This window comes from Squalius cephalus (genome assembly GCF_949319135.1).
Source record: "Squalius cephalus genome assembly, chromosome: 24".
NCBI classification, from domain to species: Eukaryota; Metazoa; Chordata; class Actinopteri; order Cypriniformes; family Leuciscidae; genus Squalius; species Squalius cephalus.
This window is the reverse complement of record NC_137145.1, coordinates 29395540-29407938: the sequence shown is the minus strand read 5'-3', so window position 1 is coordinate 29407938 and position 12399 is coordinate 29395540. Positions and strand designations below refer to the sequence as shown.

General features: G+C 40.9%; 1 protein-coding gene across 3 annotated transcripts in view; it reads right to left on the bottom strand.

The window, feature by feature from the left end:
- Window positions 1-4508: 4508 nt before the first annotated feature.
- The window catches only part of LOC307153122 (uncharacterized protein), an 88967-nt gene continuing 81076 nt past the window's right edge, over window positions 4509-12399 (bottom strand). For 2 of the 3 annotated variants that reach the window (XM_079862293.1, XM_079862295.1), the window contains one exon: window positions 4509-4862. In XM_079862293.1, the coding sequence (XP_079718419.1) occupies window positions 4644-4862 (219 nt within the window). In that variant the 3' untranslated portion in view covers window positions 4509-4643. The remainder of the gene's footprint in view (window positions 4863-12399) is intronic. The other variant, XM_079862294.1, reaches the window with a different exon arrangement.

Genomic DNA, 12399 nt, shown 5'->3' with positions numbered 1-12399 from the left:
GTTTCAGATCAATCATCTGTAAAGGCTCGAATGGGCCACCTTTCATGGCTTCCAGCACCGTAGAAAGGTCCCATACGGGGACTGAGGGAGGTCTGGGAGGATTCAGTCTCTTAGCCCCTCTAAGGAAGTGGATGACTAAATCGTTCCTTCCTATTGACTGACCAAGCGTTGTTCTCGAGAACGCTGCTATAGCCGCCACATAGACTTTGAGCGTGGAAGGGGTCCTACCCTTATCCAACAGCTCTTGTAGGAAGGAAAGCACCTCCGTGCTGTGGGTGACACGCCACGGGCTGTGCACCAGCCCGAGAACACTGACCATTTCGAGGAGTAGAGACGTCTCGTAGACGGAGCTCTAGCCTGCGTGATCGTGTTTAACACTCCTTTAGGGAGTTCAGCATGTACCCGTTGATGGCCCAAACATGAAGGGACCACAATTCTGGGTGAGGATGCCAAATCGAGCCGTGGGCCTGAGAGAGGAGGTCTCTCCTCACTGGCACTGGCCACGGGGCAGTGCTCGCTAGCTGCATCAAAGCTGGGAACCAAGGTTGGTTTTTCCAGAACGGTGCTACGAACAGTACTGAGCATCCCTCTTCCATGATCCGCTCTATCACCTGAGGCAGGAGAGAGACGGGGGGAAAAGCATAGAGCGGGCGGCGGGGCCATACATGAGCCAGCGCGTCCCTGCTCTTGGAGAAAAATTCCAGACAGTGAGCGTTTTCTTGAGACGCGAACAGGTCTACTTCCGCTCTGCCGAATTTCTTCCACAGCAGTTGGACTGTCTGTGGGTGTAGAGACCATTCGCCTGCCGGAACATTGTTCCTGGACAGTCTGTCTGGTCCTATGTTTAGGAGCCCTGGCACGTGCGCTGCTCTCAGCGAGCGCAGGTTGCGCTGAGCCCATTCCAGGAGGCGTTCTGCTAGCCTGTGCAGGTTCCGGGACCTGAGGCCGCCCTGGCGATTTATGTAGGACACCACAGACATGTTGTCCGAGCGGACCAGGACGTGGCGTCCTTTTATTTGGGGACAAAAACGCGTCAGCGCATTGTCTACTGCCAGCATTTCGAGGCAGTTTATGTGCAGAAGCTTCTCCCGTTCTGACCACTGGCCGAAGAACGGTCTGCCCTCGAGCAGCACTCCCCATCCCGAGGTGGATGCGTCCGTAGACACCACCCTCACCCTCGAGGAAGTCCCCAGGCTTACACCTGATTGGTACCAGTCGTTCGCTTTCCAAGGTTTTCCAAGAGCTGCGATGCACTTCTGATTGACCTTGAGACGAAGCAGACCGGATGCCCACGCTCGCCCTGGGACTCGCACTTTCAGCCAGAACTGCAGTGGGCGCATGCGGAGCAGGCCAAGCTGGAGCACTGATGATGCTGAGGCCATGAGACCTAGCATCTTCTGAAATTTCTTGAGCGGGACAGATGCGCCGCAGCAGAAAGAGTTTGCTGCGCGCTGAACGTCTACCGCGCGCTGTGGTGATAGTCGTGCTATCATGGACAGCGAGTCCAGCTCTGTGCCCAGAAAAGATATCATCTGACTGGGGGACAGAGAGCTCTTCGCCCAATTGACTCTGAGACCCAAATTCTCGAGGTGATCGAATAAAATGGTCATGTGCTCTGTGAGCTCTGAGTGAGATTGGGCTAGAATTAGCCAATCGTCCAAATAGTTCAGTACTCGCATGCCCCGCATTCTGAGGGGTGCGAGCGCTGCATCCATGCACATCGTAAATACACGGAGTGCTAGGGATAAACCGAACGGCAGGACTGTGTACTGATATGCCTGGCCCTCGAAGACGAATCTCAAAAATCGCCTGTGACGTGACGCTATCTGTATTTGAAAATACGCGTCTTTCAGATCTATTGACACAAACCAATCTCCTCAGCGAATCTGCGCGAGGATTTTTCTGGTCGTGAGCATCCTGAACTGTCGCTTCACAAGCACTCTGTTCAGTTGCCTTAGATCTAGTATGGGTCTGAGACCCCCGTCTTTTTTCTGTACCAGGAAGTATCTGCTGTATACCCCTCCTTCGCTCTGAACTTGAGAGAGAGGCTCTATGGCCCCTTTGCTCAATAGTTTCGCAACCGCGGTCTCGACGCGCGCCGTATAGCGGCAAGGGCGTCGGCGAAACTGCAGCGAATAGCCTCTTTTTATAATGTCTAGCACCCACTTCGAAACCCCGGGCAGCTTTGCCCATGCATCTGCATGAATAGCTAGGGGTTGAAAACGAAGCACGCTCCGTTCGCTCAGCGATGGAGAGGCTTCGGTGTGCTATAACATAAGCGTCGCGCTCATGACATTTGAGGCAGGGGGCGCGCTGATAACAGCGGGCAGATTGCCCGTGCTCGACTTCTCTGCGGCGGTCAACCGAGAGGGGGAGAGCTGGGCAAGTCCCGTAGGAACTGTCATGTCTGTGTGTGGATGTGGGCACGGGATAGCGGGCACATTTACCACACCGAAAGCATTGTTCGCTTGAGTGAAGCGAATGCACGTTGGTTTCGTTTAAACAGAAACCTTGGGACATGCATAACGTAGTGTTTGTGGGCACTGGGTAGTGGGCACATTTACCACATTTAATGCGCAATCGATCTGAGTTGATTTTATGTCCGCGAGCCCTGTGTGACGGGCAGTGCTTGTGTGTAGGAATGGGCACTGGGCAGTGGGCATTTTTCTACACATATGGCTGGGGCTGTGAGCTCTGGGCAGACGGTTTCGCACGGCCTGCTGCAGAGCTGGAGCGCTTCGGGAGGAAGTGCTTCATAGCCTGCGACGCTTTCTGCACCTCGGCGAATCTCTCCGCAAAATCCTTCACGGAGGATCCGAAGAGGCCAACGGGAGAAAGCGGAGCGTCGAGGAACGCGGTGCGCTCGGACTCGGCCATCTCTGAGAGCGTTAGCCACAGGTGCCTCTCGGTTACAGTGAGAGAGGCCATACTCCGTCCAATGGCCTGTGCTGCAGACTTCGCACGGAGTCGCACGGAGAGCGAGGTCCGTGGCGCTCCTTAAGTCCGGCACGCAGATCGCATCAGGTCCTTTCTCATCCAGCTTTCGGAGGAGATCGGCCTGGAAGATCTGCAACGTGGCCATGGTGTGCAGCGCTGACGCAGCTTGCCCGGCGGCGGAGAAAGTGCGGCGGAGCAGGCTTGACGTCGTGCGGCAAGCTTTTGAGGGTAGGGCCAGCTTAGCGCGCCGTCCAGCAGAGGGTTCACTAAGGTGTGCCGCTATCGCCTCTTCGACCGGCGGCAGCGAATGGTATCCCCTGTTCTTGGCATTGTCGACTGCAGAGAATGCCAAAGAAACAGATGGACGCACTCTAGCTGAATAGGGGGCGTTCCAGGACTTAGCGACTTCTTCATGTAGCTCAGGAAGAAAAGGCGCTGGTTTGGACGCAGGCGAAGCGCGCTCCCCGGGCAGAAAAAAATCGCTCTGGCGACACACACACACAATAACAGAGAGTGAAAGGATATGAGCGCCGGATAGCGCAGCAGGAAGGCAAGGAAGGCGGCGCGGCCAGCGACTTCAGTGACTCGTCCCGCTGAAGGTGCTTTTTAGGACGGCGCGGCTTCTCTCCGGATCCAGCGATGCGTGTGCTTCGCTTGAAGGATGAAAAATCAGATAATAGCTGCCTGCGAGCGGGATTTATAGGCCTAGGCCATGCCCGTTTCGGCGGGATGTGACGCAGTGGGCGTGAAGCGCCCTCATTGGGTCTGACGTCACGCCAGACCTCGCTCCATAGGCTTGCTGCAGTTGCCACAGAGCAGCCAATAGGCGCGCGAGCTGTCTTGCCCATGTCTGTATGCTGCCGCAACGCGTTTTGCATTATTGAAAAATTAAGGATAATTTTTGGCTTCAATATCTCGCGGAAAAAGGATTTTCCCTTAGCGTAAGATACCTTACGCAGTACGAGAGACCTCTCGTAAGAGAACCCATTATATGCTTGATTGTCTGTGTTTGCTGCTCACTGAACAAAGCCTCTTAAATGTGTACGATCATTAGCTTTATAAAGTTAAGCTTTATAAAGTGTGATCAGCCTACAAAGTTAATAATCTTATAAAACAAGAAAGTTATTCCTCATGCCCAGAGTAATAGCCTCTCTTAAGAGTTGATAAGAAAATCGCATGATTCATTTGGTGGACAAACGAATTCGATGTGACATTAATTCTGTATATTCATAATTGATTGTAATTTGTTGTGGTTAATTATATATATATATATATATATATATAGAGAGAGAGAGAGAGAGAGAGAGAGAGAGATACAAATATATGGCCTATTTATTCCATTTTTGGGATTTAAAATGTGTAGGTAATATGGCTCAAAACCAGTATGATTAATTATTAATGATTAATTATTGATTATCAATTATACATTCCCCTCATTTGAGTTGATTTTGCTACAGTATGTAATATTTCATTGTAAAATAAAAAAATGAGTCTTTGCACAATTACACAGTTTTGCGCTTCACACTAAAACATGCAGTGCATATATTAATTTAATTAAATCACAGTCATATAGCAATTTCGGATTTATTTCAAGAACAGTTACTGTGTTTAATAAACATTTACAAGTGCGCATTTGTAAAGACACCAAAAGTTAAAACAGTGTTTGAAACAGACCAGTTTTGGTGTCTACAGAATCCAGTTTGAAACTAGAAGTGAACTCGGAACTTCTTGTCTTGTGCGGGCGCTTCGGGACGAGCTGGAGAAACCAGTTTGCTGTTTAAGTCTCCTCTCCACTCGGTTATTCCCAGAAGAAGCCCCATCTGATGCAGTTTGATCAGGTGACGCGAGTTTGAACGGGCAACGTCCAGCAGGAGAGCTTTAGATTTGGCCTGACCGAGCACTTTAGAGAGCGGCTCCAAGAACACCTGCACAAAAATAATCAAAACACCAAATCATAAAAACACACACTGCAAAAAATGCTTTTCTTAGTATTTTTGTCTTGTTTCCAGTCCAAATATCTAGAAATTCTTAAATCAAGATGCATTTACTAGATGAGTAAAATGACATAAGATATTATGTCTTGTTTTCCAGGGGAATGTTGATGTTTAAAAAAAATGATCTGCAAATGGGGTAAGAAAAATATTCTTAATTCAAACACAGGGCTCAGCATTAAGCCTTTTCATGTGCTTGTCCTTTGGACAAGTAAATATGTCATTCACTTTTCCGAGTAAAAAAAGTTGCTTGTCCGGAATTTTTTTGGTGTGTGTGTGCTGTAAATATAATTTATTCTGAAGAAATATCCTCATCTGTGTTCAGTCAGCTCTGATATATTTAAATCTGCATATTGTCAGTATTTACGTTTATGCTATATTTAAGTGTATGCTTTATCTTTAGTTTTAAATTTTATCATTAAATTAGAATAGCCTAATAAGATAATATAGGGCTGTTATACTGGCAGTATGTTGTTAACTGAGTTTAATCTGAGTTTACATTTGTTTGGATTTCTCCTCGAGAGGCTGTGCGAGCCTCAACAGCGCAACCTTGTTACCGTCAGTAATACATTTATTATCCACTATCGATCGCAACTTACAATAAATATAATACAATCAGAATCATTCTCTCATTTTAGTGATTCCCTAGTTATTTTTTTGTTATTGACGTTTAATCAGGCTACTTGTCCGGTCGGGCAAGTAAAATTCTCTTTTACTTGTCCCTTCAAAAAATCCACTTGTCCCGGACAAGCGTTAATGTCGAGCCCTGAAACAGAAACAATATTATTAATTTTTACCCCATTGGCAGATAATTTTGTTTGTTTTAAGCATCAACACACTTAATTAATCACTTACATAAACAATACTTAATATCTTATATAATTTTACTACTTTAGTAAATGCATCTTGATTTAAGAAATGTTATGAAATAATATTTGGACTGGAAACAAGACAAAAATACTAAGTAAGAAAAGCAATAATATAATAATAATAATAAACTTTATTTTATATAGCGCCTTTAAAGCAGCTTCTCAAGGCATTTTACACAATAAAAATACAAAGAGAAAAGGAAAAAAAAGAATAATACACAGATAGAAATGAAAAGCGTACAAAAAACAAAAGAACGAACTGAATACAAAATAATAAAAACCATTAGGAAAAAGCTAACCTTAAAAAGTGAATTAGATTCATGGAAACACTTTATTATAAGATTGCATTAGTAATTGCACTGTGAACTAACACAAACATGAACATTGACAAAAGCTTAATAAAAGCTGTGAAGATATATTGCTCATTGTTAATGTTAGTTCATGTATTAACTAATGTTAACAAGTGAAACCTTATTTTAAAGTGGGTTGCACTTTACTTTCTAACCCTAACTTAAGTACTGTACTGAGTATTAATAAATGACTACATCTACATATTATAGGGTTAGTAATGGGGTTTGGTTTAGGGTTAGTTGTATGTAATTATGCATAATTTATAGTTATTATTACTTCTGTAACTACATGTAACATGTAACAATGACACTGTAAAATAAAGTGTTAAATTTACTTTTAAAGAATATTTGGTAACACTTTACAATAAGGTTTAATTTAATAAAGTCCCCCTGTGTTGAAAATCCAGCTTTTAATGTTGTTTATGTGTCTATGTGGTGTTTTTAATATGCTTTAAGACAAACCATGTGTAAATTCATAAGTCGACACCATTGCTGAGTATTTTCTCCTTAAAGGGAAACTAAACCCCTGGTCAGAGGATAGAGGGGACGAACCGAGGGCGGGGCTGAGCGTGGGGGGGGGGGGGGGGCATGATGCACCTGAGACCCGCAGTGACGGATTAATTGACAGCTGCTGTCAGACTCTAAAAAAAAAGAGTGACTCACAGGGTCGCAAGGCGACGTAAAGTACATGCATCTGATGAATTTTATCTAGTTGATGTCAATAGCGCGCGCTCTCTGTAGGCATATTCATATTTTGCCGCTATGTGAAAAAAATCCAGCAAAATGCGCCGGCACGTTTGTCGACCCCAGAGGATTAACTTTAGCCTAACCATAAATTGTGATTATATATATGATCACTCACATCAAGACGCCACTGCGGTGGTGGAGTCCATGCAGGAGGAGCAGCGTTTGGCACTGTGTCGCTTTTCAGCGCGAGCTGTGTGGAGAAGCCCATGTCCACCTCTATTGCATTGGAGAAGCAATCCCGCGTAAAATGCAGGTTTCACACTCACGGTCTTCCAGGCCAAGTGCATGCAAACACTGGCGCCTAATTTCCAAGTCTGCTGGAAAGCTATGCAGTCCAGCAGTGCTGTTGCAATCAGCAACACTACACCTACGCACCCTCCTGACCACTGTACTAAATAAATCTACGCTAACTTGAAGCTATCCTAACTGATGCAATACTATGCGTGGTAGCTCGTACCAAGGGAGGGCGTGGTGAGCTCATACCAAGGGAGGGCGTGGTGAGCTGGAACCTGCTTACGCCACCTGCCACTGCTTACTTCACGTACCAACGCAAACATCCAATAGGAAAATTCAACTGCAGTAGCCACCGTTCAACCTGAAGAGGGCAGCACTCAGACGTTTTTACACCATATATTGTAGAATTAAAACACTTTATACCCAAATATCAAAAAAGTTACTCGAATCAATGAACAGCACTAATAAAGCCCCATTCTTACAGATCATTAACTAAAAAAAGTTGGTTTAGGGTTTAGTTACCCTTTAAAACTGCAGTGAACCAAAGACAGTCTCAAAAGCAAGCTTTGAAATCGCTGGTGTTTCTGACGTCACAAACTACCTTGTAACCAATCAGATCAACGTGTGATCGTCAACCAGTGGATCTCTGAGCTGAGTGAGTGAGTGGAGGCGGGGCTCATTTGCATATTCATAGAACCGTGCATACTAAATGAGGCAAGGGTGTTGAGTTACAGTCGAGATGACTAAGGCATGAAGATAATTTTTTCAAGGAAAAAACGTTTACATATTTTGTTGATCAAAGTTGAGTTTTAAAAGATACAATTATTGACTACAGGGGGACTTTAAAAAAATATACTAAAGTGAATTTGCAACTTCAGTTCATTTATAGCCAAGCAGCAAAACACAACGTGACTCATTCAATCAGAAATTAGCTGCCAAGTGCCAGCCTAAGGCTAATCATAAACCAACTATCCAGCAGGGAGAGTGGGATCATTATGGGAAAAAAGGCACTCGAGACTAATGATATGACAGGAGACTGAACCTCTAACCCTCAAAGAATGACACTCGGCAACGGTTGTCATGACAACAACCTAGATACAGGACTTTCTCTCGCCTCGAGAGCCTCTGGTTCCCACCCACGAGACGTCTCGTCTAACATCCCAGTGATGATGGGAAAATGATCTTCGCCTAGCAATACTGGTCATACTTTACTATAAGGTTCATTAGTTAGCATTAGTTAACTACCTTAGTGAACATGAACTGCATTGATCAATCTTAGTATTCATTTCAACATTTACTAATACGTTATTAAAATCAATGGTTGGGAAAATGAGAAAATGATCTTCGCCTAGCAATATTTGACAAACACCACTGCAATAAATGATGTTCTTCCTCAGTGTTTCTGTTTTCCAGCACAAACATCTAAACATTCTCAAATAAAAATACATTTACTGGAGAAGCAAAATGACTGAAGATATTAACAGTTCAAATATATCAGTAACATTTTACTTAAAGCCTTCATATATAATGCATTATAAAAGTATTTTGTACGCAATCATGCCTTATAATGCATTGCATGATCCTATGAATAATAATACCCACAGTTATAATGCATTATAATACTTTTCAATTCACCCTTAGAAAGTATAATGAATTAAAACACTGACAAGCAACTAATTTCAGACGCAACAAGGAATTAGCAAATATTATAATGCATTTTAACTTTGGTTGCAATTACTTATAATAGGATATAATTATAATTATAACTAGGGCTGCATGATATTGGAAAAAACTGACATTGCGATTTTTATTTTTCTGCGATATGAAAATCATTGAACCAGATGACTTGAATAGCTCTATTTTGATACAACAAAACAAAGATAAAACGGAAATAAACAGTGCTTCGTGTTTTCAACAATCTTCATTGTATAAATTAAATGGAGAAAATCACTTTTGTAGTTTTAACTAAGATTAATTCTTTGTCTTTTATTGTTTGATGAACATTAGTGACGCAGACAGAGGCAGGTTTATTAGGCTGCTGTCACTTTAAGAACTAATGCATGGATCCAATATAACGATACGCATCCGTTTCTTTCTCAATTGATTACGTTCATAAGCAACTGTGTTTATGAGGATACTCGTCGAGACGGGCATATTGACAATGTCGTGTGTTTGTGTCCCTTCAAGCACAAAAGGCATGCAGCTTTTTACAAATTTATTAAATGTTTAAATTAGGTTACCTTGTGTTTTACATTGAGGCATAGATGATTAGATTCAAAGAAGATTAAGTCAAGCAACCCAGGTGTCTGACATTAACCCTCTGGGGTCGGCAAATGCGCCCGCGCGTTTTGCTGGATTTTCTTCACATTGTAGCACAATAAACTTAAATTACTCCGTCATTTATGGTCATACAGAAATAAAAAAAATATAAAAAAAGAATCTGTGATATTTCTATTTCTTTTGTATGTGTCCACTTACAATCAAATCAAAACATTGTGCTTTTGTAAAATAATGTTATTGTTGCATAAACTTCACATTGCAGTTGAACTGTTGCTAGATATATGGTGAATATTATAATATTCATTATAATTATATTATAATAGACCCGTGTTTACTGTTACTGTGTTTGTGGATATCTGCTCAAACGTATATATATGTTATAATATGGTAACGTATTTTGGTTTAAATGTTTAAATGTTTCATATTTTGGAACATTCACATGAGTCTCTGTATATGAACATGGTAAAGTGAAAATCAAACACCTTGGAAATGAAAGGTATGTACAATGTTTTTAGGAATGGCACAAAGGTCTCTGTCTTTGGTTCATTGTTTTCAATAGTGTGCTTTTTTGTCATTTGTTGTGTATCTTTGGATTATGTTGTGTTGTAAATAAATCCAAACAATCAAAAAGCCATTATTTTTTAAATCTCCTCATTCTTTGTGCAAGGTTGCTCAGAATGACAGGGCCGGATAGCTCTTAATAGGGCCATTAGGCGAGGGTCTTTGTCTTTCTCAGGTGTGAAAAGGCTTACATATTAATGATGTGATCACGCCTCCTCGCATAAAGCTTTCTTACACAAAACACGTCTTACAAATTTTAAATCAATATATTGTCTTATCTGAATGAGCAGTCAGGATGATTTTTACACAGTTTTGGAGCAAATATTCTAGGCTATGTGATGCAATTTTCAAAAGTCTTGTGAAGAAATAATCAGTATGGGTTTCATGGCCTTATTTCAGTGACAATTTTTTTTTTTGTATTTTCACAAACCACGCATAAATGTCATTATCTCAGAACTGCAAACTTTTACATACATGCTGCTGATATATTATTGTAGCAGAGTTTGTGCTAAATACAGTGTAATCAGACTTTAGCCATGAAAATGTCACAAGTAACAGAAATAAGCACAAATGTCAAAGCATGTCAGAACACCTCCAGGGCCACAAACAAACTTAAACCCCTTAGCTGTCACCCCCCTTTTTGAGAATGGACATTAAAATGCACTATTCAAGCTTAAATGGTTGTAATTCAAGAATGCTTTGGAGTATAGACCCAAGTTTGGTCTTGTTTTAAAGGGAAAAAATGCAGATTATTACTGAAGTGAAAGCACTTCAAAAAATTTAAGTATGAAAAAGTTATGGAAGTTTAAATTTACATTAAATCAAATATAATTTATTTAATATTTTTCTTTTATTTAAAATATATATTTTACAAAATATGTTTTACAAAAAAATTACTATAAAATCAAAGCCATATATCTAACCAAGTTGTGTTCCAAATTTGAAGTTGATATCACAAAAATTGAAGTTCCCATGAGATTTTGTTTAGGCGTATTACCAAAAATAGCCACCGGGTGTCATTGAATTCCATTGAATTTAACTATGCATTCTACCTTAACAAATTAATAAATTTGTGTCCAAATATCACTTCTGTCACAAAATATGGAACCTTGAGACTCAGACCTTTCTGACAATATGTGTTTTGTCAAGATTAAAAAATATTTTGATCATAAATTATGAAACATGACGACGCCCAAAAGGGGAGGAGCCTGATCAAATAATTTAGAGTACCGTTTCTATGGTAACACAATGTCCAATTTCAAAACAGTTTACACAGGATGAATTCTGAGATCGTAAACTTTCAAATGATACCTAATTTATGATAACTACTAAAATATGTGATGTAATAAAAAAAGGCAATAAAAAAGATAATATTATATTTTAGAGGATAATATGTATATTATACTTTTTAGAAGATAATATTATTTTATAAAAAAAAATTATTGACAAATACTAGATTAAATGTTTTATTATGAACTTTTAGCATGAAAACCAAAGTTTCAATTATTAAAAGTGTTTGCGTCAACTTTTTGTGACAAACGCCATAAACGCCTGTTATGATGTAGATTTTTTGAGGTGCACTCTTGTCATAAATTCATCTATTACTGTTCCTGCATAAATTGTAACAAAAAACAGTGCTGGAATATCTATTAAGGAGTCTTAGACCTTTCTAACGATATATAGTTTGTCATGATTAAATTAGGATTTAATTGTAATATAGTGAAGTAAACTTAGGCGTCCCGTATACGGGACGGTGACAGTTAAAGGGTTAAAGCATTAAGGCACTTAATTGATACATTTTTCAGAAAACAAAACATATATCTTATAAAAATGAGTTTGTGATTAAAACACGAACAAATCTGCCAACTACAAACTGACTTAATTTTGATAATGTTTTCAGAAAACAACACTTTATAACTAAATAATTTTTAATTCTCAAGTTAATATCTTAATGTATCTGCTTAATGTATCTGACTGATCGATTGCTCCTGTCTGATCGATTGCTCCTGTCTGCCTCGCTGCCTGCTGTGAGTGTGTTTGCTTCGGTGCTGTATGCTGTAAGCTCCGTCTTAGCCTCGTATTTCCTTGTTTTGAACCATCATTTACTACAATTTCTAGTTGTTTATACTACTACTAAATACAGCTTACCCAACATCTCAGATTAACCTGACATCGCTAGCTTCCGTTACTACTAGCACAACACGCTAGTAATTCGCTAGCCTGTTAACGCGCCACCCGTGCGCTCAGCTATTTTTATTTATTTATTTTTCTCTCACGCCTTTGAGTTCATAAAAGCTCAGGTGAGTAAGAATCACTCAACAAACACGGTGAGTAATGTCTTGTCCTGTTATTGTCACCTGCACTTCATGTCACATGTTTAGCATAGCCTTCTCTGTTGGCAATATAGGATTTATATGTGATAAATGCAAG